General features: G+C 38.2%; 1 protein-coding gene across 6 annotated transcripts in view; it reads left to right on the top strand.

Moving 5' to 3' along the window:
• The window catches only part of ZNF385D (zinc finger protein 385D), an 860299-nt gene that overhangs the window by 551278 nt on the left and 284698 nt on the right, over nucleotides 1-24323 (top strand). The window contains exon 1 of one of the 6 annotated variants that reach the window (XM_037525016.1): nucleotides 23339-23768. The exons of the other annotated variants lie outside the window; for them this stretch is intronic. Coding sequence (XP_037380913.1) covers nucleotides 23747-23768 — 22 coding nt within the window. The 5' untranslated portion in view covers nucleotides 23339-23746. Of the gene's footprint in view, nucleotides 1-23338; nucleotides 23769-24323 lie in introns of those variants that run through there. 6 annotated transcript variants of the gene reach the window in all.

The following is a 24323-nucleotide window of genomic DNA, read 5'->3' as shown; positions in this document are numbered from 1 at the left end:
TGTCTTTTGTGAGATATCAGAAATGATCTAAATATAGGGGCTGTGGTATTTCTGCCTCATTTGAGACAGGTATACACAAATCTTTTTCTATGATTGTAGATTTTGTTTTTCATAAGCCATGCCCTGAATCAGAATTGTTTCCCTGCATCTTTCAAGAGCCGGCAGTGAGAGTTTGCCTGATTGACTATGGAGTGCTTCAATGTTTGGATTACCCCTGTGAGATGCATGGGAAATGGAAAGGCTGGCTTTATTTCTGAACACAACCATCTTCACCTTTCACTCCGCCTCTTTGTGTCTCTGTGGGTACAAAAAGAATGCAGTAGTTGGGAGGAGCTTTGAAGAAAGATAGCTCTGTATCTTGAAGAGGGAAAAGTCTATTTGTAATGAGAAGTGTCCTCTAAAAGCCATGGAATAGAAATACCTCCAGTGGGAGGCACATCTCAGGAGCTATAAACAAGGCCCTGAGAAAATTGGACATCACCATTCAGAAATGAGGGGCACTGATTGACTCTCTTCCTAACTATGGGGTTTTTAAATTTAAAATAGTTTGGCATTGAGTAAGTTGTAAGTGGCTAAAACTTCTAAAGGTATTAGGTTAGCTTGTTACTGCTGTTAACAAACCATCCCAGAACTTATTGACTTAAAACAGCAATGACATATTTTTATTCTAAGACACAGGCTGCTTGAGGCTGTGATTGCCGGGCCCTTCTGCTTTTCCCTGCAGGACTGAAGCCGGCTGGGCTGAGTTGTCTGTGCGCCACATGTCTCTCATTCTTATTGAACCAGCAGGCTGGCCAGAGAAGGTTCTTGTCATAGTGATACCACAGACATAAGAGAGCTGTGCTCAATTATGGCGCGCTTCATCCATTCTCTTACTCAAAATTGGTCACAAAGTCAAGCCCCAAATAAGTCAGATTGCAATCTAATATACCTATTAAAGGGCGGAACTGCTTGGTTTCATGACAAAGGGCATGGGTATAGGAACCAGTGAAAAATTTGGAACCCATGATACAATCTATGATGGGAGCTCTGAGCAATTTCATAAATGTCGTACCTGCTTTAGTGTGGTGCCACACAGTGTTGTAAATGATTCCTCTTACTTACCTGATTGTTTTGAAAACTATTCTTCCCTATTCACCAGCATTACTCTCTATTCAGAACCTGATTAAAATTTGCCTACTTCTGTGTTGCTGGATAGCCACAGGGATTGTCCATCTCCCCTTCCCATCCTGCCCCAGCCAGAGTAAGGAGAGAGGAATTTGGGGAGAATGAGCGCTAAGGGGAAGAAACATAGGTAAAAGTTTATCTATGTTTATTTTTTTAAAATGTAAATTCAAGCCGATGTGATGAAAATGAGTTCCTGACAAAGATCTAAAAAGGGTTTGGAGTCAGAGTGGATTTATCAAAATGCAAATATTTTAAACAAAACAGGACATTGAAATTGCATACAGAAGCTGTTCGCTCAAAGCCTATTGGGGACATTTTCTAGTTTACATAATGTAATTAAATTCAAGCCTGATGAATCCAAATTTATCCCAAAGACATTATTGGCAACATGATCCCATGTGGTGAAAAGGCTGAGGAAGTAGCATGTTTGGGGGCCAAGGGAGAATTAGAAAATCGTATCTAAAGCTCACAGCATTTGTTTGCAAGGAGTCCTCTGTGGCACCATTCAGCAGCGACGCAAAGTGGAGCTGAGCATTTCCGAATCCAGTCTTCACTCCGAAATCCAACGAAATGGACAGTCTTTGCCCAAAGGGGTAGCAAAAGCGCCTTTTATGTGGGGTGATGGGAACTTTGAAGGATAATGTTTCTCTTTGCTTTGTATAATCATGATTTGTAAACATCACTTTCATAGTTTAGCACTATTTTCCCCTTTATGGTTATTGCCGATGCTCCATTTAGAAATTATATTTCCAAAAGCTCAAATAAAGTTTATTATTTCAGTTACCTCTAAATTACATCAAACTCCTTAGGTAAGGTAAAGCTCTAAATATCAATTAGAAAAATGATCACGGGCTATGAAGAGAAATTCACATACATGCACACACAATTTCTTTCATAAAAAAAAACATTAGCCTATCTTAATGAAAGCAAAATAAATGCAAATAAAAATGAAAGGCCAGTTATGGCTTATCAAATGGTATGCACACACATAAACAGACACACACATATTTCTTTTTATGATGACAATTTTCCTTGTTGGTGATGGTGGAGTGTAAATAAACACTCTCATACTGTACGGATATAATTGTAAATTGGTAGGATGGGTTTGAAGCACAGTTGAACACTGTGTCTCAAAATTCTTTGCAGCACTTTTACACTTGAACTTAGTAATTACTTTTCTTTTTTTATCTTAACATTTATCAATTTTTTTACATTTTTTAGATAATATTTGCTTCCCCCCAACCCCTCAGATTGAGTCCCCATAGAATTTCCTTCCCCAAGGCACCCGTGCACCATCACCACAGTCCCTTGTGCTCCTCCATCCCTCCCTCTGATCCCTCTCCCTCCTTCTCCCCTGCGTTATGTCTCTGGTTTATAATTGTCTGATTTTGCTTTGTTGTGGTTTGTACTGTAATTATTATTTTTTTACTGATGTCCTATTTGGTCCCCCTATGTTCCTGTTATAAGTGAAACCATCCGATATTTTTTCTCTTTTTCCTTCTGGCTTATTTCACTGAGCATAATTCCTTCCAACCCCATCCACGTTGCTGTGAATGGCATGAGTTTATCTTTTGTGATTGCTGAATAATATTCCATTGTGTATATATGCCACATCTTCTTGATCCAGTCATTTGTTTTTGGGCATTTGGGTTGTTTCCAGGTTTTACCTATTGTAAATAGTGCTGCAATAAACATAGTTGAACCTAGTAATTACTTTTCTAGGATTTTATCTAAGGAAGCAATGAACAATAAGCACAAAAACTAATGGAAGAGGATGCCCTTGCCATTCCATTTATAAGAAATAAAATCTTGAACCTATCTAAATGTCCAAAAATAGACCTGTGTATAAATACATATGGTACACTCATAACAGAGAATGTTGTTCAACGATTAAGATTATATTTTGCGGAATTTTAATGAAAGGTGGAGGATGTTGATATTATAATAGTAAATAAAATTTTAGAATATAAGGAAAAGCTAAAAAACATTTACAATGTAATGAAATAAGTCACCATTAATGCAAAATATATAGTTCATCTACCTAAAAGGAAATAATATTTTAAGATTTAAATTTAGAAATTAGATAACATATAGGGTCCATAGCCAGAGCAAATTTAATGTCAAATAACTACAAATAGTCTCATTGAAAGTAGAATATTTTGAGATAATAGAGTCATGAGATCAATTTCCATTTCCCTATGTCACCACACCTCCCTTTCATTAGTAAGAAGGAGCTATTTTTTTTCACAACTCTGACATTCAGATGTCCTTGTGCAGCTGCACATGTTGCAGGTGCCAACAATGAAAGCTCTAATCTTATTTAAGGAAAAAGTCTCATTTTTTTTGTAATCACTGTGCAACTCGGCATGAAAGAGTTAATTAAAAAAAAAAAAAAAAGCCCAAGGGAAACAAGGAAAAGGTATGCAAAATCCACCCCTCAACCAGAGGAATTTACTCAACTTTCTATAAATACTGTCTACTTTTGACAATTTCCTGCTTCTTGAATCATCCCTTATGTGATAGCGCTGCACGTGCTTGCAAGAGCCATTTGTGCATATCCCTTCACAGCAATGTTGGTTGTATTTATACCAGAAAATTGGTGTGCTGGTAAGGGTATATAAACCATGGCAAATGGTACAAAACAAGCCTTTGTTTCCCTGGGGAGCCAGTTGTTAAAATTTACCTCTGTAACACTGACCTAGACTTGTCCTTTCAGCTTCAGATCTTTAGTTCAACTGCATGTCATTTCAATTTCTTTGTTTCAGAGGTAGAGCATAGATCTTATCCAAATCTGCTAATTTTCCTCTTCAACTGGACATCTTCCAAGTACATCAATGGCAGGCACTGGTCTGAAACAGTCTATTCTTCATTGCATCTGCCCTTTTGTCAGCCTCACCACCACCATCCATAATCATCTCTCTGGTCAGACAACACAACCTCTTCAGTATCTCTCAAATCAATCCTCTCCTCTCCATCTCTATACATACCATGATAAAAAGTACATACCATGATAAAAAGTTATCATGGTATTTATAATTTTTTAATTATTTCTTTTTAACTGATCATGGACTTTTTTGATACCATGATTGAGATTCTACTCCCTACTTGCTGCTTCTCCCAGAGTGTGCCATTGGCCTCTTTTTTAAACAAGGTAGTACTTATATTTGAGCTCTATTTTTATTTATTTTTAATTTTTTAAAGATTATTTATACATATAAGAACTGGGGTTCAGGCCAGATGTGTGGGGCATGAGAGGATTCACCAGAGACAGAGTGAAGAGCAGAACAGGTAGAGTGAGTGAAATACACTGCTGAGGGGAGCAGCGGGTGAGACAGGAGAGGTCTGCTGTGCCACATGGGTTGCTCCCTGGCCAAGGGATGGAACTCCTGCTATAGTGGCAGTGTATAGCTTCATAGGTTGCCTCTTAACCTCTTGCACCAACAGGGAGGCCTTGAGTTCTATTTTTTTTTTTAAAGATATTTGAATCTTTTTTATTTTATTTTTTTTTTATAGAGGCATGTTTTATTTATTTATTTTGTTTGTTTGTTTGTTTTGTTTATACATGCACTGGGTACAGTCAGAAGCGCGGGAGGGTGAGAGAATTCACCAGAGCCAGAGCGGGGAGCAGAGCAGGCAGAAGGACCGAAGTACACTGCTGAGGGGAGCAGCGGGCGGCAGGAGAGGTCTGCGCGCCATGTGGGACCCTCCTCCTGTGGCCGGGGAGCAGCCGGGGATCGAACCGGCGCTGCAGAGGCCGCGGGCAGCTTCGCAACCCAGCGCTCAACCGCTGCGCCACTGGGGAGGCCCTTGAGTTCTATTTTTAACAGAGGAACTCACTTCAGGGATGAGAAAACTAGAAAAATCTGATATTGCCAGTCATGAAGGAACAAAATAGTGCATTTATTTTTAATATTAATATAACTATTTAAAATTACATAAATTAGTTTTATGTCATTAAGATGAATGTAATAATGATGATAGCTGCCATTTATTAAGCACCTATGTGAGTCAGCTGTTCAAAACCACAAACTCAGAAGGGATCATTATCCCAGTTTTATAGATGAGGAAATGGAATCTCCAAAAAGGTTAACAAATTTTATGGGGTCACACAGCTGCTGAGTGGCAATACTTGGATTCCATCCTAGGTCAGTGCTATTCTAAACCCATGCTCTTCTTACTAAAGTATTTTGTCTTGTCATAATTCCCAAGGGGCCCATTGTTCCTGGTGTTGTAACCATCTTGGGTCAAGTCTGTCAGAACTTTGAAGATTTATTTGGAATTTTTAAGTTTTCTGACCATAGCGATCCAACTTTCAACATTGTATTTACCCTGTTTTTGTGTGCATGTGTGTGTTTAACATTGTTTTAGTTCCTTCTTTTTTTGAATATGATTTACATTTAATAAAAAAAATAAAGGTCTTAGGTTTAAAGATTTTTTAGTTTGACAAATGTACCCATCTAACTACAGCTTAATATATATATATATATTTTTTTTTTCTAAAACTGACTCCTGTAAAATCAAGTTTTATGAATCTTTTGTTATTAAATAGCTATAAGTAAGTGGCTGAAGCTTGGCAATATTGGTCAAAATTGTCCAGGTTAGCAGGACACTAAATATGATATATCCTACGTCCCTTTTTCCTGAGAACCATTCTATGGCCTGGATAAACCCAAAAGTCTATCTCTCTTTGCTCTGATGTTTGTTATTCAGATTAAATGATATTTTAAAAGAGGAATTTTTATGTTAGGAAAAGTGACCTATTAGTCATTGGAAAAATGACTTTCCTATCTTAATATAATACATTCTTATTTTTGGCATAAAGAAAGCAAAACAACAACAAAATAAATTTTCATGGAAAATTTCCATCCTGAAATATTTCTTTGCCATATTTTTCAGAGATCCATCAGAAAATATATAAACTTCTAGATACTTAGTCAATAGTGACAATTCTTGCATTCATTTATATACCCCTACAAACAAACATTCATTCACTCATCTAACAAACATCTGTTGAAAGCTCAGTATCTAGCATACACTATTATGGATGCCAGGAGTACACATATGAGTAAGATAAATGCAAAGACAAAAACTCTGTCCTCATGGGATGCACAGACTATTGATGGACAAAGACACACAATGAAGATGAACCACACACTGTTTTTAAACTTCAAAAGAATTAGGTTGAGGACCTCCTTGGTGGCACAAAGGGTTGAGTACAGTGCTGTGAAGCTGTCCAAAGCCTCTGTGGTGTGAGTTCAATCCCTGCCCAGGGACCCACATGGCATAGCAGACCTCTCCTGACTCGCCTGCTGCTCCCCTCAGAAGTGTACTTTGGTCTATCTGCGTGTTCTGTTCCCCGCTCTGTCCCTGGTGAATCCTCTCACCTCCCACACCTCTGGCCTGTACCCCAGTTCTTGTAATCATAAATAAATAAATCTTTAAAAAAAAGAATTAGGTTGAGTTTGAAAATGATGGGCAAAGATTCAAGGCCTTTCCTCTTTCTTGGAAAGAGTAGCAGCAAAGGAAGGCTTTCTTTAAGTAAACATTCCTGGCATGGCATGGGAAAACCTATTAATTGCATCTTGATTCTGGATCTTACAGTGATAAAGAGGAAATAGAAATTGAAGGGCCTCCCCTAATGGTGCAGCAGTTGAGCACGAGGCTACCTGCAGCCTCTGCAGTGCTGGTTCATTCCCCGGCCTCTGGTGGGGGTCCTACAAAACACACACACACACAAGAAATTAGCAAGAAAATTCTATTGCAGTTTAAAAATAAGTCCTGATTGATTATCAATTTTCTATTTTGTTTATTTAATCATAATATAGCATTCTTTTTTCATTGCCCCATTCTGGTTATAGAATGAGTCATTACTCCATCTCTCACTTTGTCCATAACCAGAATGCAAGAATAGGTCTCATGGTGTGAATGTCCCTGTATACACTCTTATTCATTGCTTTCAACTGTCTAAGGTATCTCCTTCTAATATTCATTATTACATGCAACAAGGCTAGACATGAGAGATAGACCCAGCTATTGGTAATCTCCCCATTCTTAGAAAATGCTTATAGAGATAATTGCAATAGACTGCAATAATGTAAAATGCAAGCATTATTTTATTTGTTTTCTAGAATTTTTAAGGTACTAGTCCATTGGGTATGTGATATATGTTCATAGTTATATAAAACTATTTTCTGCATATTTGTGCTTTAGCCTAGTATTCTAAGGAGATTCTACTTAAATCATTAAGCTGTTCTAAAAGAAAGATCATACTTATCTATTATCCTAGTATTTACAACTATCTCATCATATGCTCACGTCATGATATGTAATCCTTTTCATGCCTCTTCCCTGTCTCTCTCCCCTTTCTTCACTCCACTCCAACACTTTCTTTATTTACCATCCACCCATCCATCCATCAGGCAAGTATGTGTTGGGTATTTGGAGTGAATCACACACTAGACCCTGAAGATGCAGAGGTGAATTCACCATGGCATCTGATTTTAAGCATCATATAGTCTTGTAAACCAACAGGCAAGTGTTGAGGCAACTATAACAAATGTATTATTGCTAAGGAGAGTGTGCTAAGGAAGCATGTGGGAGGTTTATCAGCACGGTCTTGAAATGCTCTGGGAGAAATGGTAGCTAAGCTTGGAGGTAAAGAATGTGTTAAATTTGTCAGACACAAAAGGGAGTTGAGCTAAAAAGAGAAATGTATTTTGTAGGATAATTATACAAACCTAAGAAACATGTGTAGCTTCAGTCTTGTTTAAAGGTGGCTGTCTCACACTATCCCAGTATTCCTCTCAGAACTGTGATTTCTGTAGGACTCCCTACTGATATTTGCTACCAAAATCTGTTTCAGTTTGGACTTAGACAGAAGTAGCTGGAGGGTGCATGTGTGTGTGGTTGGGAGAGACTGTTTGTACACACATTCTTCAACCACTTTTTATGGACAAAAAGAAAAGATTGAATTTGAAAAGATTTTATATTTGATAGCTACATTAAATATAGTCATTGAGTCCACAACTTGAATCAAGTATTGGATTAGGTAAGATTTATACTAATAGAACTTCATCTGGCTGTCCTCTTTACCCAGAGCCACAAATCCTTTCAAGTACATTGGTTCAACTACAAACGATTTTTCTAGTAAATACAATTTTAACTATGTGTACTTGACTTCAAGGATCTCCACCACTTTATCCTGCCTTCTAACTCATTATATCTTTTCACTCTTCTTTTACTCCATTTAATAAAATTTCTTCTAAATTTCATCTTTTTTAGCTTATTCTTTTTTCCATTAGTATTTATTTTTTTCTGTTATCCTCTATCCTGTACGGATTTTCTTTAGAGGTTTAATAGAATTTTCTTGGTTCTCCTGTAAGAGCTACCCTGAAATTTGCCTTTTATAGTAGTATAGTAGCATAGTATTTCAAAATAGTTGAATTACCAGAAAATTAGATAAAGAAGAGAATCAATGAGTCCCTGGGACTTATCACCAATGCTAAATTATCATGCTAAATTATCATTCTTAGCTAAAACACAAAATTATCTCTTGAAAATGTGCTGATAATGGTGCAATACATGGAGCAAATTCATGGGTTCAAACACCTCTTTCCCATAACATATGGGAAATAATCTGGTAAGTAAAAAGGTGATGCTTTTATTTACCCTTATAATAAAAGAGGTTTGATTATCAGAACCAACAATAATAAATACATAAAAAATACAGAATCCATGTCAACACAATAAGCGTAAATCTTAACTCTCATTGTTTAGTGTGTCTTCACAAAATGTTAGTGGGAAATTAAAGTCGGACGATATGTCTTTGATCTGCAGAGTTAGAAACCTCTATTTGTTGCTTGTAGAAGTCATCATTATAACCCTGTAACTATTCTTAGTTCTTTTCCTGAATGTCCTGGATTCCCTCCAACATGACCTCTTTTTATTTCCTAAGCTACCATATTCCCCTTCTTCACAATGCTGCCATCTTGTGTTCTCTTATTTAGAAATATTCAAAAGACTAGTAGGTAATACTTGACCATGACTCCTCCTAGTGTCTCTCTATTGAATCTCTTCCTATTATCTAATGTGTAATAAAAGATAATACTATGGAAAAGCAGAGACTTACTATGTTGCCTCAGGGGGAACATGAAATTATTGGAAAGGTGTTTTGAATAACCACAGCCCACCTGTAAGAATATGTCTCTCTCTCTCTATTAATCTACCAGTATGAACCGTCTCTCTTTCTGTATCTACGCCTTTTCACCTCTTTACCATCCTATACTTATCAGTCTTACACCTGAATCCATGACCTCAGTTCATATGACCTCCTAGTTCCAGGGGCATCACCAATTGACAGGTTCTTCTTTTTCATACTTGATATTTGCCAGAACAAACATGGTTGTCTCAGTTCATCTTCTCAAGTTAGGCCATACAAGGCATAGGTCTTAGAAAATTCTATTCAGAGACTACCCTAACCAAATCAGTCATGTCAAGGGTAAGTAAATCTTGCATATTTCATCTGGAAAAGGAATTTCCCCAGAAGAGGATGGCTTGGCAGTCACCCTGAAATATAGCAGGGTTCTCTTTATATCCCTTCAAGATCGATGCCTTACTTAGATTTCTAGGAAAACAAGATAGTGAAATCTCACTTACTGACATAATGTATAAATAGTGAGTGAGGGCTTTACATATGTAACCTTTTTAAAATAGCTGTTTTTTATTTTTCTGAAATAAAGAAATAACCAGTTTATTTTGTGATATTATTACTGAGATTAAATAGACACTGATTTTTGAGACTTTAGAGAAAAATCAAGACATTTCTGGCCACTATTAATATAGGACTTTATTTCCTTAAAGTAGCTATAGGTAGTGGCAGTTTAAAATCCACTTCATTGCTTGAGAATCTTCAAAAAAGGGCCACCATACTGTCACAAAGTTATTTAGGAAATGTATAGGCAGGAGAAAAGTGGATAATTGAAAAAATTGATTTGGTAAGTCAGAAATGTAAAGTTATAGAAAACTTACTGTATTTGCTTCAAAGTATCATTTCCCCCACTTTTTCATTAAACTATGTATGTATATATATATATATGTGTGTGTGTGTGTGTGTGTGTGTGTATAGTATATTCTCAGTATGTATTTCAGTGCTATTACATGTGTGTGGTACAGAGATATAAAATCCAGACTAAGCAGTTCATTGACTCTATCCTTTGAAGGCTAATCTGGGTAAATTGTCAATCAGCTGCTCCGTTTTCATTCTTACTGGTCAATGTTCAACTCTCCTGAACACTAAAAAAAAAAAAATTACCTTGAAACTGGTTGAATTGGTGATTCCCAACTAAACAAGCCCAACTATGAAAAGCATCTTATTTATTTATTTATTTATTTATTTATTTATTTATTTATTTATTTAAAAATATTTACTTTATTTATACAAGAGCTGGGGTACAGGCCAGATGTGCGGGAGGGTGAGAGAATTCACCAGAGACAGAGCGGGGAAGAGAACAGGCGGACTGACAAAATACACTGCTGAGGGGAGCAGCGGGTGAGACAGGAGAGGTCTGCTCACCCTGTGGGTTGCTCTGAGGCCAGTGGGGATTGAACCGGCACTGCAGAAGCTGTGGACAGCTTCACAGCACTGTGCTCAACCACCTGCTTCACCAGGGAGGCCCAACATCCTTTTTTATTTTTTTCCTTGCCTGCTGTTTTATTGGATGGCATGGAAATCTGCCAAGGAAAACTATACTCGAGTATGGTAGAGTTTCTAGCACTTTGTGGATGTTTATCTCAAAGTCACATGGTGATATGAGAACTTTATATGCACAGAATACTTCACAATTAACTATTCTAGTACATTTTGAGTCTATAATCAGATAACAATCACCTTACTGATTAAACCCTTTGTGGTTTTCTAAATCCTGTCACAGGATCATTATTGGTGCCAAGCTATCTGTCTTACCTCGTTCTTATTACTTTCCTCTGTCTCACCATCTTGAACATCTCTTAGATCTTGTCTCCATACTGCATGATATTAAGTACATCAGGAATACAATACTCTTCCCTTATTCTTATCTGACCAGTTCTAAATTATTCCCACTGTTTAACTTAAATGTCACATTTTCAAAAGTCCTTTTCTAGCTGCTTTGACTGCCCAACTTTTGCTCCCTTTTCTACCCATCCCAACAGATTATTGTATTGTTCTATCTTTCATTACAATCCTCTGTTCTCTTTCCAGAGAATATAAGCTTTATGAATCCAAGAACAATATTTATTTTAATCATTTCCTTATTCCTGGTCTCAAGTACACTGCTTGACAAATGGGAGCTAAATGTGTAGCTGTTAAATTAGTGAATGAATGAAAAAAAACATCATTCACCTTTAGATTATATATTGGAATTGAAAATAAGTGACAAGCCACTTGATTTTAATTTATACTCTGTTCTTGATGACTTGTCAGAGGTTAAAAAGGACTTACCACCAATGGTATCTTTAGGGAAACCTTTCCACACTTAACTTGCTTTACAGATTTTTTCCAAGGTGAAGTGTTTTGTTGTTTTTATTTTTTCGCTCCTGAAAGAATGATCTGATACTCAACTAAAATAAAATGATTTAAAAGGACATGTGTTATGTCTTATAGGCACTAAAGAATATGGTAAATTACTTAGTGTGAAAGTAGTTCCCAAGAATCTTTATACTTCAAAATTATGGAAGTTCCTCAAGACTAATGTAATTTTTGCAGGCTCAAATTAATTTGGGTCTTTTCTTCTTGAAGGTAAAGGGAAAACTCTCCCTACATAGCAACAACCCCTTGAGAGACTTTTGTTGTTTTTTCTAAGAAATGACACCTTAAAGAAAAGATAAAATGCTGAGTGATTACCTTTGTTGAGAAGAATGAGGAGAGCATCATGATTAACTGTCTGCTGTCAGACCTGACAGCTCGGTGCCATCACTGTTACTCACACAGATATACTGACCAGGGCTTTCATTTAAATTCTGGGTCTTCCTTTCCTCACCTTAATCCCAAAATCAAGCCTCTAGAGAAATGGTGGGGGATTTCATTGGAAATTATCCAGAAATTTCATGGGCTTCCTCAGGAGCAGACATGCTCTCGTTTGGAGGAAATTAGTTCTGCTGCCTGTCGGTACTTGGGTCTTAAGTTTATACCACCAAACATTTATTTAACAACTACTTAATGACAGTGTGATTGGATGGATTCATTCTTGAGGAAATGGACTCAGATGAAGGTTAGCATGGAGTATGGCTTGCTCCCATACAGTTAACTGGATATAGCCCATCATGAAGGGGGAAACCTTGCAGCCCCCAACAGTTGAGATAACACCTAAAGAGTCCAGCAGTTGAAAGCCAGATATCTTCAGCACTCCTAGAAGCTGAGCAACAAGTCTGTCACTTTAAGGAGCTCTGGGTGATGCAGCATAGACGGGCATCATAAAAATGCTTAGTGACAATAAAATAAATGAGACATATTAATGTTGCCAAATGAGATTTCACATTATAAACAGGGAAATACCTAGTAAGTTTCAAAGGATAAAGAGCATTGCCCTTGAGGCATAAGCAATGTGGTTATGGCTGAGGCAATCAAGAAAAGCCGTATAGACGAGTCTGATCCTTGATGGTCATCAAGTAATGACTTCGTCATCAAACTGTGTAACACTTCATGCATTCATGATTTTAAAAGTTTTGTTTATTATGCATGCTATCAAATCTACCACTGCATGAGTAATAATTAAGACTGTAATATTTGTATGTTGTAATGTTTTGTTAAATGAATCTCTTCTACAGATCAAACCAAACCAAAACAAAATCAAAAACAGACAAACGAAGACCACTTAAAACAATCAAGGGCCTCCCTGGTAGCACAAGGGGTTAAGCACAGGACTGTGAAGCTATCGGCAGCCTCAGCAGCATGAGTTCAATCCCTGACCGGCCAGGGAGCAAACCACATGGCTCAGCAGACCTATCCTGTTGCGCCCACTGCTCCCGTCAGCAGTGTGTTTCAGTCAGTCTGCCCGTTCTGTTCCCCATTCTCTCTCTGGTGAATCCTCTCACCCCCCCACACCTCTGGCCTATACCCCAGTTCTTGTATACATAAATAAATAAATCTTTAAAAAAAATCAAGGGCACATTTCAATAGGGCAAGAAGGAGAGTGGAAGAAACTAGTAATCTGAGGGGACTGTGTGATACCAGGCAGAGAGAAATATGCACTGGTAGATGAATGGTGCAAGTTTGATGATGAGATAGGAAGAGAAGGGCAGAGATAGGGATGGAAAGGAAGAAAGGATGGAATAGCTGAATACAGTAGAAGATTCTTGTATAAAATCCTGAAGCTATCAGAAAATGTAAAAAAAAATGTAAATGTTCTTTCAATAATAATTTTAAATCACCATGGCTTCAAATTTAAGTTACATGAAAGTTTTTTCAAGTGGGTAATGTTTCAGTCATAGAAAATAAAAACTCAGAGAGCCTGCCAACACTGGATTTTTATTCCTTCTTGTCATTTTATGAGTTGTAGTTGAGTAGTAGCCCATCATGGTTGATGCATACCTGTCAAACATCCAGAAGTCTCTAACAATCTCTAAAAACATGCAGTTTACCCCCCCATGCAGCTGTTTTCTTCCCTCACCTCTTTCTAGATGCTGACATTGGTGACCTTCACTCATTACCTTGGAATTTTGTCATGGATTAATAAACTAAGACACAAAGGAATACATATTCTCTGCCCAGCTTTCTCTATATATCTCAGTTTAGCTCTTGATCACATTGTGCTAATGTTAATAATGTTGTACAGGAGTCTCACTGTTATAACTAGGCTATAAAGTTCCATGAGGCATTAGCTAGCCATGGCTATTTCTAAAAAACACCCCACACTGTGATATTTAAAACAAAAATATATGTTATCATTCCATACAGTTGCTAGAGGTCAGGAATTTGGAAATTATCCAGTTGGATGATTCTGACTTGGGGACTCTCATCAGTTGCATTCAGAGCGTTGGTCATGACAGTTGGTATGTGAAGGTTTGACCCAAATAGAAGGATCCGCTTTCAAGGTGGCCTACTCATATGTCTGGCAAGTTGATGTTGCATGTTGGCTGGAAGTCTCAATTCATTGCCATGTATCCCTCTTAACCACTTCAGAGGGTGTCTTGAGTGTCCTCACAGCATGACAGCTGTCTTGTAAAGTGTGTGATCCAAGAGCGAGAAACAGAAGCCACTGTGCCTTTTATGACCTAATTTGAAAAGCATACTTGATTCTTTCAACAATATTCTGTTGGTTACACAGGCCAGCCCTATTCAGTATGTGAATACTAGAAAATAAGAATCACTGGGGGCTATTTTGAAGGCCAGTTTCCATATGTGAGGAAAGAGCCACATTTCTTCCTTCAATGTTTTCATCAGAACCCACCATATATATCGAGCTACTGATGAGTTCCTTTTCTAATTCCTCATGGATCTCCCAGAGGTTTGAATTGATTTTCCTATAGTTCACGTATGATAACATTTCATAAAATTATTCCATTTTTTCAGTAAATTAAACTATGGCTAACGTTAAGGAAAGAACACCAAAAAGAAGGCATGTAAGTAAAATCATACTTAATATAAACATTAACTCAGTCATTCAAAAATATGACTTACAGAGGGCTTTGCTCTAGTGGTTAAACCCAACTTTCATCTAATATACCTATAGTGGTCAGTGAAAAAAAATGTAGATTTCTAGTGAGTTATATCCTCTGTGTAGTCTATACATCCCTGGTAGAGCACTAAGCATCAGTATTCATGGAAAGAATATAAAGAAAACTATGATCTTTTATTCATATTCAAATACATAATCTGTGTATAGATTTTAAGCAGTATCTCAGTTGACAGATTTATATTTCCTGCAATTTTATAACCTTAAATATGAAATGTGAGGGTTACCTTCATATTAGAGTAGCAGTGATAATGTCCATCTGCTTAAAAGCTCCATACCACAAAGGTGAGTTTTGTTTACCTTTTAAAAATGCTTTTACAAGAAGCTGTGGGTAGCCATTTCCAATACAGGGAAGGCCTTTTGATCAGATAGCAGCAAAACTAATGAAAAGCATCATGGAAGTGACAGCAAGATTAATTAAGTTCCTCCAGTCGTATTCACGTGTGGCTGTGCAGAGTTCCTTTGGGTACTGCTGCAGTTAAATGGTATTCATGGTGACAAATACTGTAGATTTCCAGAGCTGACATTTTGGAGTCAAGGGTAAAAATCACATTTCGTCATTTTACTCACCAAAATGATCAGAGATGAGCCTTTAGGGTTGTTAGTTTGTTTGAGCAAAGCCAAGATTGAAATTGAGATATAATTAAAAGAATGTTGAAACTGTAATATTTTGTTTTCCTTTACACATTTCCTTTATGTATTTTAGACATTTTGACAGAGAAAGCCAAACAAATCTCCATCTTCTGTATTTGACTGGAGGCACAGAATTATGCACACTTGGAAACACTTTCAATTACTTGGTGAATTCTTGCAACGTTGGGGCACGGTTATACCGTCTCTCAGCTCACGCTATATAGTTATTATCACAGTATATATAAAAATGGAATGTCCATGACCTAAAGCTCCAAATTTACTAGAGCTGTACTCAATTTATCTTGAAGGATCTTTTTTATTTTTTGAAGCAAAAGAAGAAATTCAATATGATGCTGTTTTCTTCTTCCATTTTGTTTGCAAGCACATTCGTTGTGAGTCTGGGTGTGGAGAGGGCTGATTCTCAAATTGCTGCCCAGGAACCATAAATGAATTTTATTTTAAGAAAAATTGGAAACCTCTGGAGTGTATAAGATCTTTCAACCTGCTATACAAGATGTATTAACTCATGTTATTGTGTCACCAAATATCTTTGGAAGCATATTATTGCATTTCTGTCCTTGGAACTAATTTGTGGCCCATTCATGTATTCATTCAGCAAACAATTCTCACATTATCTGTCAAACAAGATTCAAACTCTTTAACCTGGAATATGCCACATCCAATATGGCTTCTGTACTTTCCTCTCCAAACTACTTTGCATGAAAATCTTTTATGAAACTTTCTCTTTGGTACTCTAATTCATTCTTGGTCTACTAGACCTAGAATTCACAATTCCGCCTTTGTTTCATGACATTTGTTAACTTTGTCTACATTTTAACACTCTGGATCATTGAATATGGAGCTTAAGTTCTACCTCTTCCCTGCAACTTTACGGGTTTGCCTGAATCCATTATAACTTTACCTTTAGTAAGTTGCATTTAAAATGTTGGTAAAGATGAAATTACTTTTTACCATACATACATGCCCTTGATTATCCGATTGACCTTTACTTTATATTACCTTTGTTTATACTTATATTTTTGGATATATGTTTAGCTCCTTAAATGAGATACCAAGTACCTTGAGGAACAGGGTAGTGGCTTAAACAGTAGAGTTTGGCACCTGGATATATAGGATCTCGACTTTTTCCTCCTCCTCCACATTCTCCTTCTCCTCTTCACCTCCTTTCTTCTCTTTGCCTGTGATGATGGTAATTATAAAGATTTCAATTTCTGTGAATGAGAACCAAACTAGGCGTTCTGGAACTATCAACCCTGTGACATGGTACCCACTGATTTTCAGGGACAGTGTCTACCTAGACATAAAACATGAGGCCAGGGTTGTCCCTATAGATATTAGATACAAATTTAAAGAATTTCTTGAAAGATTTTGGAGAAAAATGGGGAAGCACAGCAGAGAGATCATCTGAAAGCTTTAGAAAGGAAGTTTATGTTTTCTTTTATAAGAATAGAAGGATTATCAATCAATCAAGGCAATTGCACTAATAAAAGCCACCTGCAACAATAGTTAGGGGCTTTGATTAGCTTTCCCTGAATCATACTCTGTCAGACTCTGTTCTTACTCTGATATTTGGCTTCTGTGTTGACCTCCTGACCTGCTCCACCCACACAATTTCTTATCTGTCCCTTGCTTAATGGTTGATCCACCCTCTGGTTCCTGACTGACCATTCCCCAGAGATTTGGGATTTCTCTTTCTTACATAATGTTATTCCTGATGTATCCTTCTTGTCTGTGTAATCCTGGGCCTTGTCTCCAATGACAGCAAAGGTTACTTCCTCCTAAATCATGGACGATGTCTATGTTAATGTGTGCCCCAGTTGCTAATCTAATATGCCATGCCCTTGGCATGCCTTTCTGCTGTGTTCTGGGGCTGTTAAAACATTCAAGAAATTATAATTTGTGCAACTTTTTCTGTGACTTCCAGAACCTTCGTTTTACTTGGGAAATATCGGTAACTGGACAGTCACACAATCTAGATAAATATTGTAATAGAGTTATGCAAAGAATATTTGGGTGCTCACTAGAGGAACACATAAAATATCTGAGCAGTTTGGAGTGGGGAAAATAACTATCTCAACAAATAAAATGGAATGGAAAAGGGCTTTCCTAGTAAAATATATCTATTCTCAGTAAGATCAGGATAGAACATTATCTAGAGGTAGGAGACATTTGACAAATTCATGCAATAATAATTTATTGCATGGCTCCTATTGTTAGGCACTATTTGGGGAACTGGATAATATGACTGAACATGGTAGACGTGGCTATGCGTTCATTTTATCCTATTAGAAAGAAAGAAGCAATAATCTGTAATGAATGAATGAGAAGAAGAATGTTTTAGGTCCTTGTGTCTGCATGAGAGCAAAGAGGAAGGGAGGATGTTCTAAATCCTACTGCATAAGTGGAAATATGGAATCCCCTAGAATATAAGCTCCATGTAGACAGAAATTTCTATAATTTTATTGCTATGACCTCAGCACTTACAGTAGTATTTTGACAGGATCACCCAATAGCAATTTTGTAAGTGTATAAACAGCCAACTCCTAGGTCAGAATTCTAAGAGGGTGCTCAATGACAGTTGTAAATATGGTAAGCGAGGCCCTATTAAGTCAGAATAGATAGGCCCAAACAAATAAGGGATTTATTGCCTCTCTTTAAAGTCAAGGAATTTCAGAGGGATAGAATTTTAGAATATTATAGTACTTTTAGGATTTTAAAAATGCATTATCATAATATTGTCACTCTTTTTCCTATAGGCGATTAATTTTCCAGACCAGCATCTCTAAGTATATTTCAGTGGAACTACCAAGTAAGAATAAGGAGTAAAAACGACGTATGAGTTTGTAGTGGTGTCTGCACAATCTAAACAATTCTGATTACAATATCACATAGATAGGTTGAACTAGGCAGTTGACTTATTTCTCTACTTACCAAACTGTTTTGACAGAGAGTGGTAGTATATCAAACAGGCAAACTCAGATTTAAAATAAATAGCTTTCCATGAAATGTCATTCATTCATCAATGAATATTTATTCAACAGACAATTTTTCTTTAAAGACATATTCAGTCACCAAATTACCCACATATTTGACTTCTTGCTCTTGTAATGCCCCAGGGTTCAGTGTTCACTATTCTCTTTTCTACCTATACTCCATGGCTGTACCATCTGGTCTCATGGTTTTAATTATCAACTATAAACTGGTGAATTCCTTATTTGAATAAGTCCAAACTTCTTCCCTGAATACCAGGCCCTTATAGACAAATTGCTATGGAACATTTCCACTTGATTATATAATAGGAATCTCAAGCTCATTATGATCCATGTTGATAACCTCTTAACCACCTCCTCGCATGTTCTTCTACAATCTTCTCTGGAGCACTTAGTGGAAATTCTATCCTTTCAGTTATTCAATCCCCAAGTCTTCAATAACCCATTAGTCTTTTGTTTCCCCTCTTCCATCACCTATGCAACCCATCAGGAAATCTTCTTGACCTATTTTGACATACATACAAACTCCAACCACATTTTACCCCACTCACTGATCCTGCCCGGTCTAAGCCACCGTGTCCTTTCTAGATTATTTCTAGTGTTTCCAAATGGTCACATTGAATCTGATCTTGTTCCCTTTAGTCCATTCTCCACACATCAATCGTAGTGAATCTGTTCAAATATGTCAAATCATGTTATTCCAAGCATCCTATATAAGTGCATAAGTGGAAATATGAATAAAAAGAATAAAAGAATAAAAGCCAAAATCCTTATAATATGACCTCCTACCATGTTCCACTGAATTAAGTTGCATGTGACCTATTTTACTTCAACTCTTAATATGCTCTTAGTACTTACGCTGCAGAATTTCTCTTCCTGCTACCCCTCAGGCATGCCCTCCCTTTCCCTTTGCACTTTGCACAGTGTTCTTTATCCAGAACATTGTATGGTACAAAATGGCATTCAAAAGATATTGAATTTATTCAATAGATATTAAATGAATTAATAGATAATGAATTTATTTGTTAAATACTCAGGTTATGGAAATTAAAAAAGAGAGAGCATCCTCTTTCATTTGAAGGACAGACAAGTGAAGGGAGATTCCCACACTGTAGGAATTAGTGTTCTGTTAAAAAAAAAAAACCAACACAACGGAACAGCTTCTCATTCAGTCATGTGGTAAGGAGAGTGTTCTCAGGAGACATTAAACTTGATCAGAAACCCAGAGTTTGAATAAGAATTTTCGGGATCCAAGGGAGCAGGTTAAGAGGGAGTATAGTCTTTAGGGGAACTGTAGTCATACTTGAGGGTTGGAATGGAGTGTGACGGCTAACATATTCGCAGATAGAGAAACAATCAGGAGCTTGTTTGAAAGAACTCACACCCTAGTAGGTGAAATAGAGAGTCAGTGAAGAGTACTGAGCGAGGGACTGACTTGATCGTGTCTGTTTTAAAAATATAACAGTGGATCTCATATGGAGAATGCACTGGACTCAGGCAAATCTTGGATTCAAGACCTTTAGATAAAATTTATTGCTACAATGTAGGTAACATGACAGAGGACTGAACTAAGGCTCAGAGGGAAGCAATGAAAGATACAAGTGAGTTGGGCTCAGCGATGCTGCTTTATCCTGCATCCAGCTATAAGGATTTGAAAGGACCAGCTCATGAACGGCAAGGCCAGCACTCCCACCTGGCATTTTGTGTTGCATGGATTTAAGAACAGCTGCTGCTAAGCATGGAAAAATTCAATTTGTGTAAACACTTCACATCAGACACTATCAACCTCAAAGAACTGACGGCAGGCACATAGAAAAGTGTGATTTTTACACATGCTATCATTATATTCAGTATGCTCATTCATTCATTCATTCATTCACAAAACGTATTGAGAAAAAACAAGGACTTCCAAAGACATCAGATACAGACTAAACAACAGAAAAAAACCCTGCCTCGTGGAGATTATATTCCAGCGAGGAGAGTCAAAATGAGCAGCTATCTGTCATAGTGCGTAGATAGTGAGACCTGCTCGGGGAGAGAGCAAGGCTAGGATGTGCTGGGGAGGGACACAGGCCATCATCTAAAACTCTGAGAAGGGAGAATAGGAACAGCTGTGCTGACAAACCTTTGACCTGAGGATGAGGGATCCAAGCAGGCAGCTATCTGGATACTTGCAGAGGGAAAATTCTCATCTTAACATGTTTTAACTCCACATTCATAACTGGTTAAAGGAATCCTTTATTTTAATAGTGAAAGGCATATTTCTATCTGGCCTGATTCACCCCAGAATCTCCCAGCTTCTCAGAACTTCTGAGAGAGAGAAAAGGGTCAGAGGTGAGACCCAGTCCTAGAAGCTTCTGAGTCCCGTCCTTGAGGTGACATGAGGTGGCATTACTCAGGCACAGTGGGAATCCCCACAACCCCATGTTCCATCAACATTAACTGTTTCTTCATTTGTATGTCATTTTGTTTTTAAATAAGAGCTTTATTTTTCCCTTATGAATATAATATATACAAATATTTTTATGTAAGACAGTAGAAAATTAAAAAATATCTAGAGATAAGCATCCTTTGTATGTGAGGCCTGGACGTTCCAGATAACCTTAGCTGGAAGGGGTGGAGTGAACAGCTTTCAATAAAGAGGACACCTCCTTTCTTGGTTGAATAGATTTCCATTGTGTGGAATTAACACCCAGTGGCCTCTTGGATGCCATATTCTTTCAGAAGCTACACATTGCACTTTCAGATACAATCATCTATAGACAAGGCAGAGATTGGAATGATCTATAATGAAATACTCTCAGCCTGTATATTCATGAACATATCCATATATTTTTTTCTCAAACATGCAGTGACATAATTTGATTGGGAAAGACCTTTATCTGAGTCCTGGTGAGTGGGAAATACATAATTTCCTTGAGTAAAGAAACCTGCTGGGGACCCTGACATTAATTCATTTACAAATAGTAAAACAACTGCATCATTGAGAAAGTTGCTTGACCTCTCTGAGAGCTGGGTTCTTCATTTGTGACATTGATAAAATCCACCTGCCTGTACCTCAATTTGTTAGTAAGAAAGATGACATCCATGAGAGTACCTTGTAACAGCAAAATGTTATGCAAATACAAGGGTGTGATCAATTTATTAAGATAGTGTTTAACTGTCTCAAATCTCCTTGTTTACATTCTACCCTCCCCTCTTGCTCTTTGAACTACAGGAACTCAAAAGGACCAAAAACTCCTAACATTAAACTACACTGCCCCCTATCCCACACAGGAGGTCAGGGCTACTGATGAGCTTCCAGAATAAGCTCTGCCACAGATGGTTCCTTTTGCCTGAGGGAAGGGCCATTAATTGTACTTTTGGATGGTTTCCATCTGTTCAGAAGGAAAAACACTTATGTCTTTTCTTGTAATGTTCTTCATATTTGTAATGTAAAAGGGATAAAGTAAATATACTTTACTATTTTCTTTCTCCAAATTGCTTCAAATGAATAGTATTTCTAAAAGAATTTTATCATTTTTATCCTAAGATTCACTGTGGTATTCTGTTATATATTTATGTACCTATTTAGAGTCATCAAATTCTTTAGAATAAATAATGAGAGGGACTATTGTACCCTCTGCTCTTTCACAGGGAGGAAATAAGAGGATAAACTTTTTTTCCCAAGATAGTGCGGCAAGCAGCTATTATGAGCTCCAGCCCCCTAGTTCCAACATGCATTAAACCACTAACAGATACAAAATTGTGCAAGGAAAGACCATTGAATATTTTCACATCAAAAATATATAGACATATTTGCTAACATGGCTTGTAAAGTTAAAAATATATCAATTGCTTTCCTCAATAGGCTAGTTCTTTCTTTAACATCAGTTCTGAATTTCACAGATTTTATAGTCATTTTTAAATTTAAATAGTCCGGTAGGTAAGTTGGGTTCCAAAGTGATGAGTTCTTAGGAAACTGAACTTGCTCTATGGGTTTATTTCCCATGCTGAGCATTTAAGTATTAATCAGCACAGCTTTCAGGGATTTCTTTCTAACAGCCTTTCTATGTAAGGTAAGGACTGCAATTCATTAGACCATTGGAGGAGCCAGAGGCTTTGCTAAGCCTTGCTTCTCTGGACTGTTCATCTCAAATTTAATGTGAATGTGTGTGTGTGTGTGTGTGTGTGTGTGTGTTATACTGGTGGCCAGACTTGAATTATGACCCTGTCTTGCTTGCCTTTCAGGTTTAATGTCTCCCCTCTTTAGGGGTCAAAGATCATTTCAGCCTTACTCCCTACTGAAGGGGGAGCAAATGTGATCTTGTGAACCACCAGGAGGTGACTTATCACCCACTGTTTTCCTTTACATTTTTCTCCCAACCTAGCTCAGAAAATACTCAAAAATAAAGACAACTCTTCACCAACTACTGGCTTCTGTGGATCTGACCATTTCCAAGTGCAAACCTCAATTACCCTAGGCCTGGCCCCTTGAGTCCCTCTTATTCCTCTAGGTCTACACATCACACACCCCAACCATCCCTCAACCCCGCAGCAAACCTACTGCAGGCACGCACAGGGCTGACTTCTCTCCCCACTGCCTCCTTAACTTGGGAGGGGAGCTCAATTTCGTGCAGAATGCTGACATTTACGGGCGGGGCGGGTTGAAAGTGTGTCTAATTGCATGTTAATGGCAGAACTCGCCTTAACCTTGTCCCCTCCCGCACAGCGGTGAATTTCCCCTGTGAGCTCCGCTGTGGATCCGCAGACCCTGCTCGCTTTAAGAGAGCCTCCCGCGCCCCTCACCCCGCCCCCTCCTGGGTCTCTGGGCCCGTGAAAGCTTCCCAGAGCCATGGTTGGTCCGGGCAGGCAATCGGAGCACCTCATGGAGCCGCCGCTCACCGGGGGTGGGGTGGGGTGGGGTGGGGGGGTCTGTTTGTAGTACTCTCAGTCCTGATGTCACAGGCGCAGCAAGGACATCGCAAGGAGGAGTCGGATTACAGTAAGGATGGGCAGTGCAGCAGGCAGCCCGAGCGCACGCTCCAGCCGCCGGGGATCGTAGCCCGGCAAAGGCAGCCTGCAAGGCGCTCATCCCGCGGAGGAGGCACGCTGGGCGCTCGCTGCTCTCCACGCCGGAGACATTTCCACCGAATTGTGTAGCATGAAAGGGCTCTGCTCTGCGTGCCAGCCTTGGGTGCGAGCTGATGCTGAAGACGCCGCGGTGGGGTTCCAGCTGTAGGATTCATGAGAAACATAATGTATTTTGGTGAGTGTGAACTCTGATGATGCAATTCTGGGGGTACCCAGCTCTTCATCCGTCAGAGCCCGACGAGCCCTGGCAACAATCTTTAAGCCGCGAGCATTGATTGCATTAAACCAACCTGTCGGTTTTGCAAAAGCTGGTGCAAAATCTTCCTTTGTGTTGCATTCGGGGCTGATCCTTGGTCGTGGATGAGTTTAAGTTGGGAAAGATAAGAGAGAGGGGTGGGGGTGGATAAACTTTGCCTTGATTTGTCTGCATGAAGTTGGCTTTTTGAGCTAGGTGAAGGGGACATGGTGTGGCGTGGGAAGTCATGAGCTAACTTAATGGAATGTAAAACTAAGTTCCTATACTACTGATGCTGGGGAAGCTTGGTCAATACTAATGCTTCACGCAGCATTTGTGTTTTTCCCTAATTCTGAGGGAGAAAGGGAAAATATTCTTCCGTGTGTCCTGGTGGAACAGCCGAGAACACTCTTCCACACCATGCCAGTTCTCTGACTAGTTAGAACAGCCTAGCACAAAATGTGTATTATTTTAAACCTTCGGAGATCTCGGAGC

This window comes from Talpa occidentalis, unplaced genomic scaffold (genome assembly GCF_014898055.3).
Source record: "Talpa occidentalis isolate TD23 unplaced genomic scaffold, MPIMG_talOcc4v2.1 talOcc4.10, whole genome shotgun sequence".
In the NCBI taxonomy this organism is placed as follows: Eukaryota; Metazoa; Chordata; class Mammalia; order Eulipotyphla; family Talpidae; genus Talpa; species Talpa occidentalis.
The sequence above is the reverse complement of the archived record's forward strand: the minus strand, read 5'-3'. Positions and strand labels throughout refer to the sequence as shown.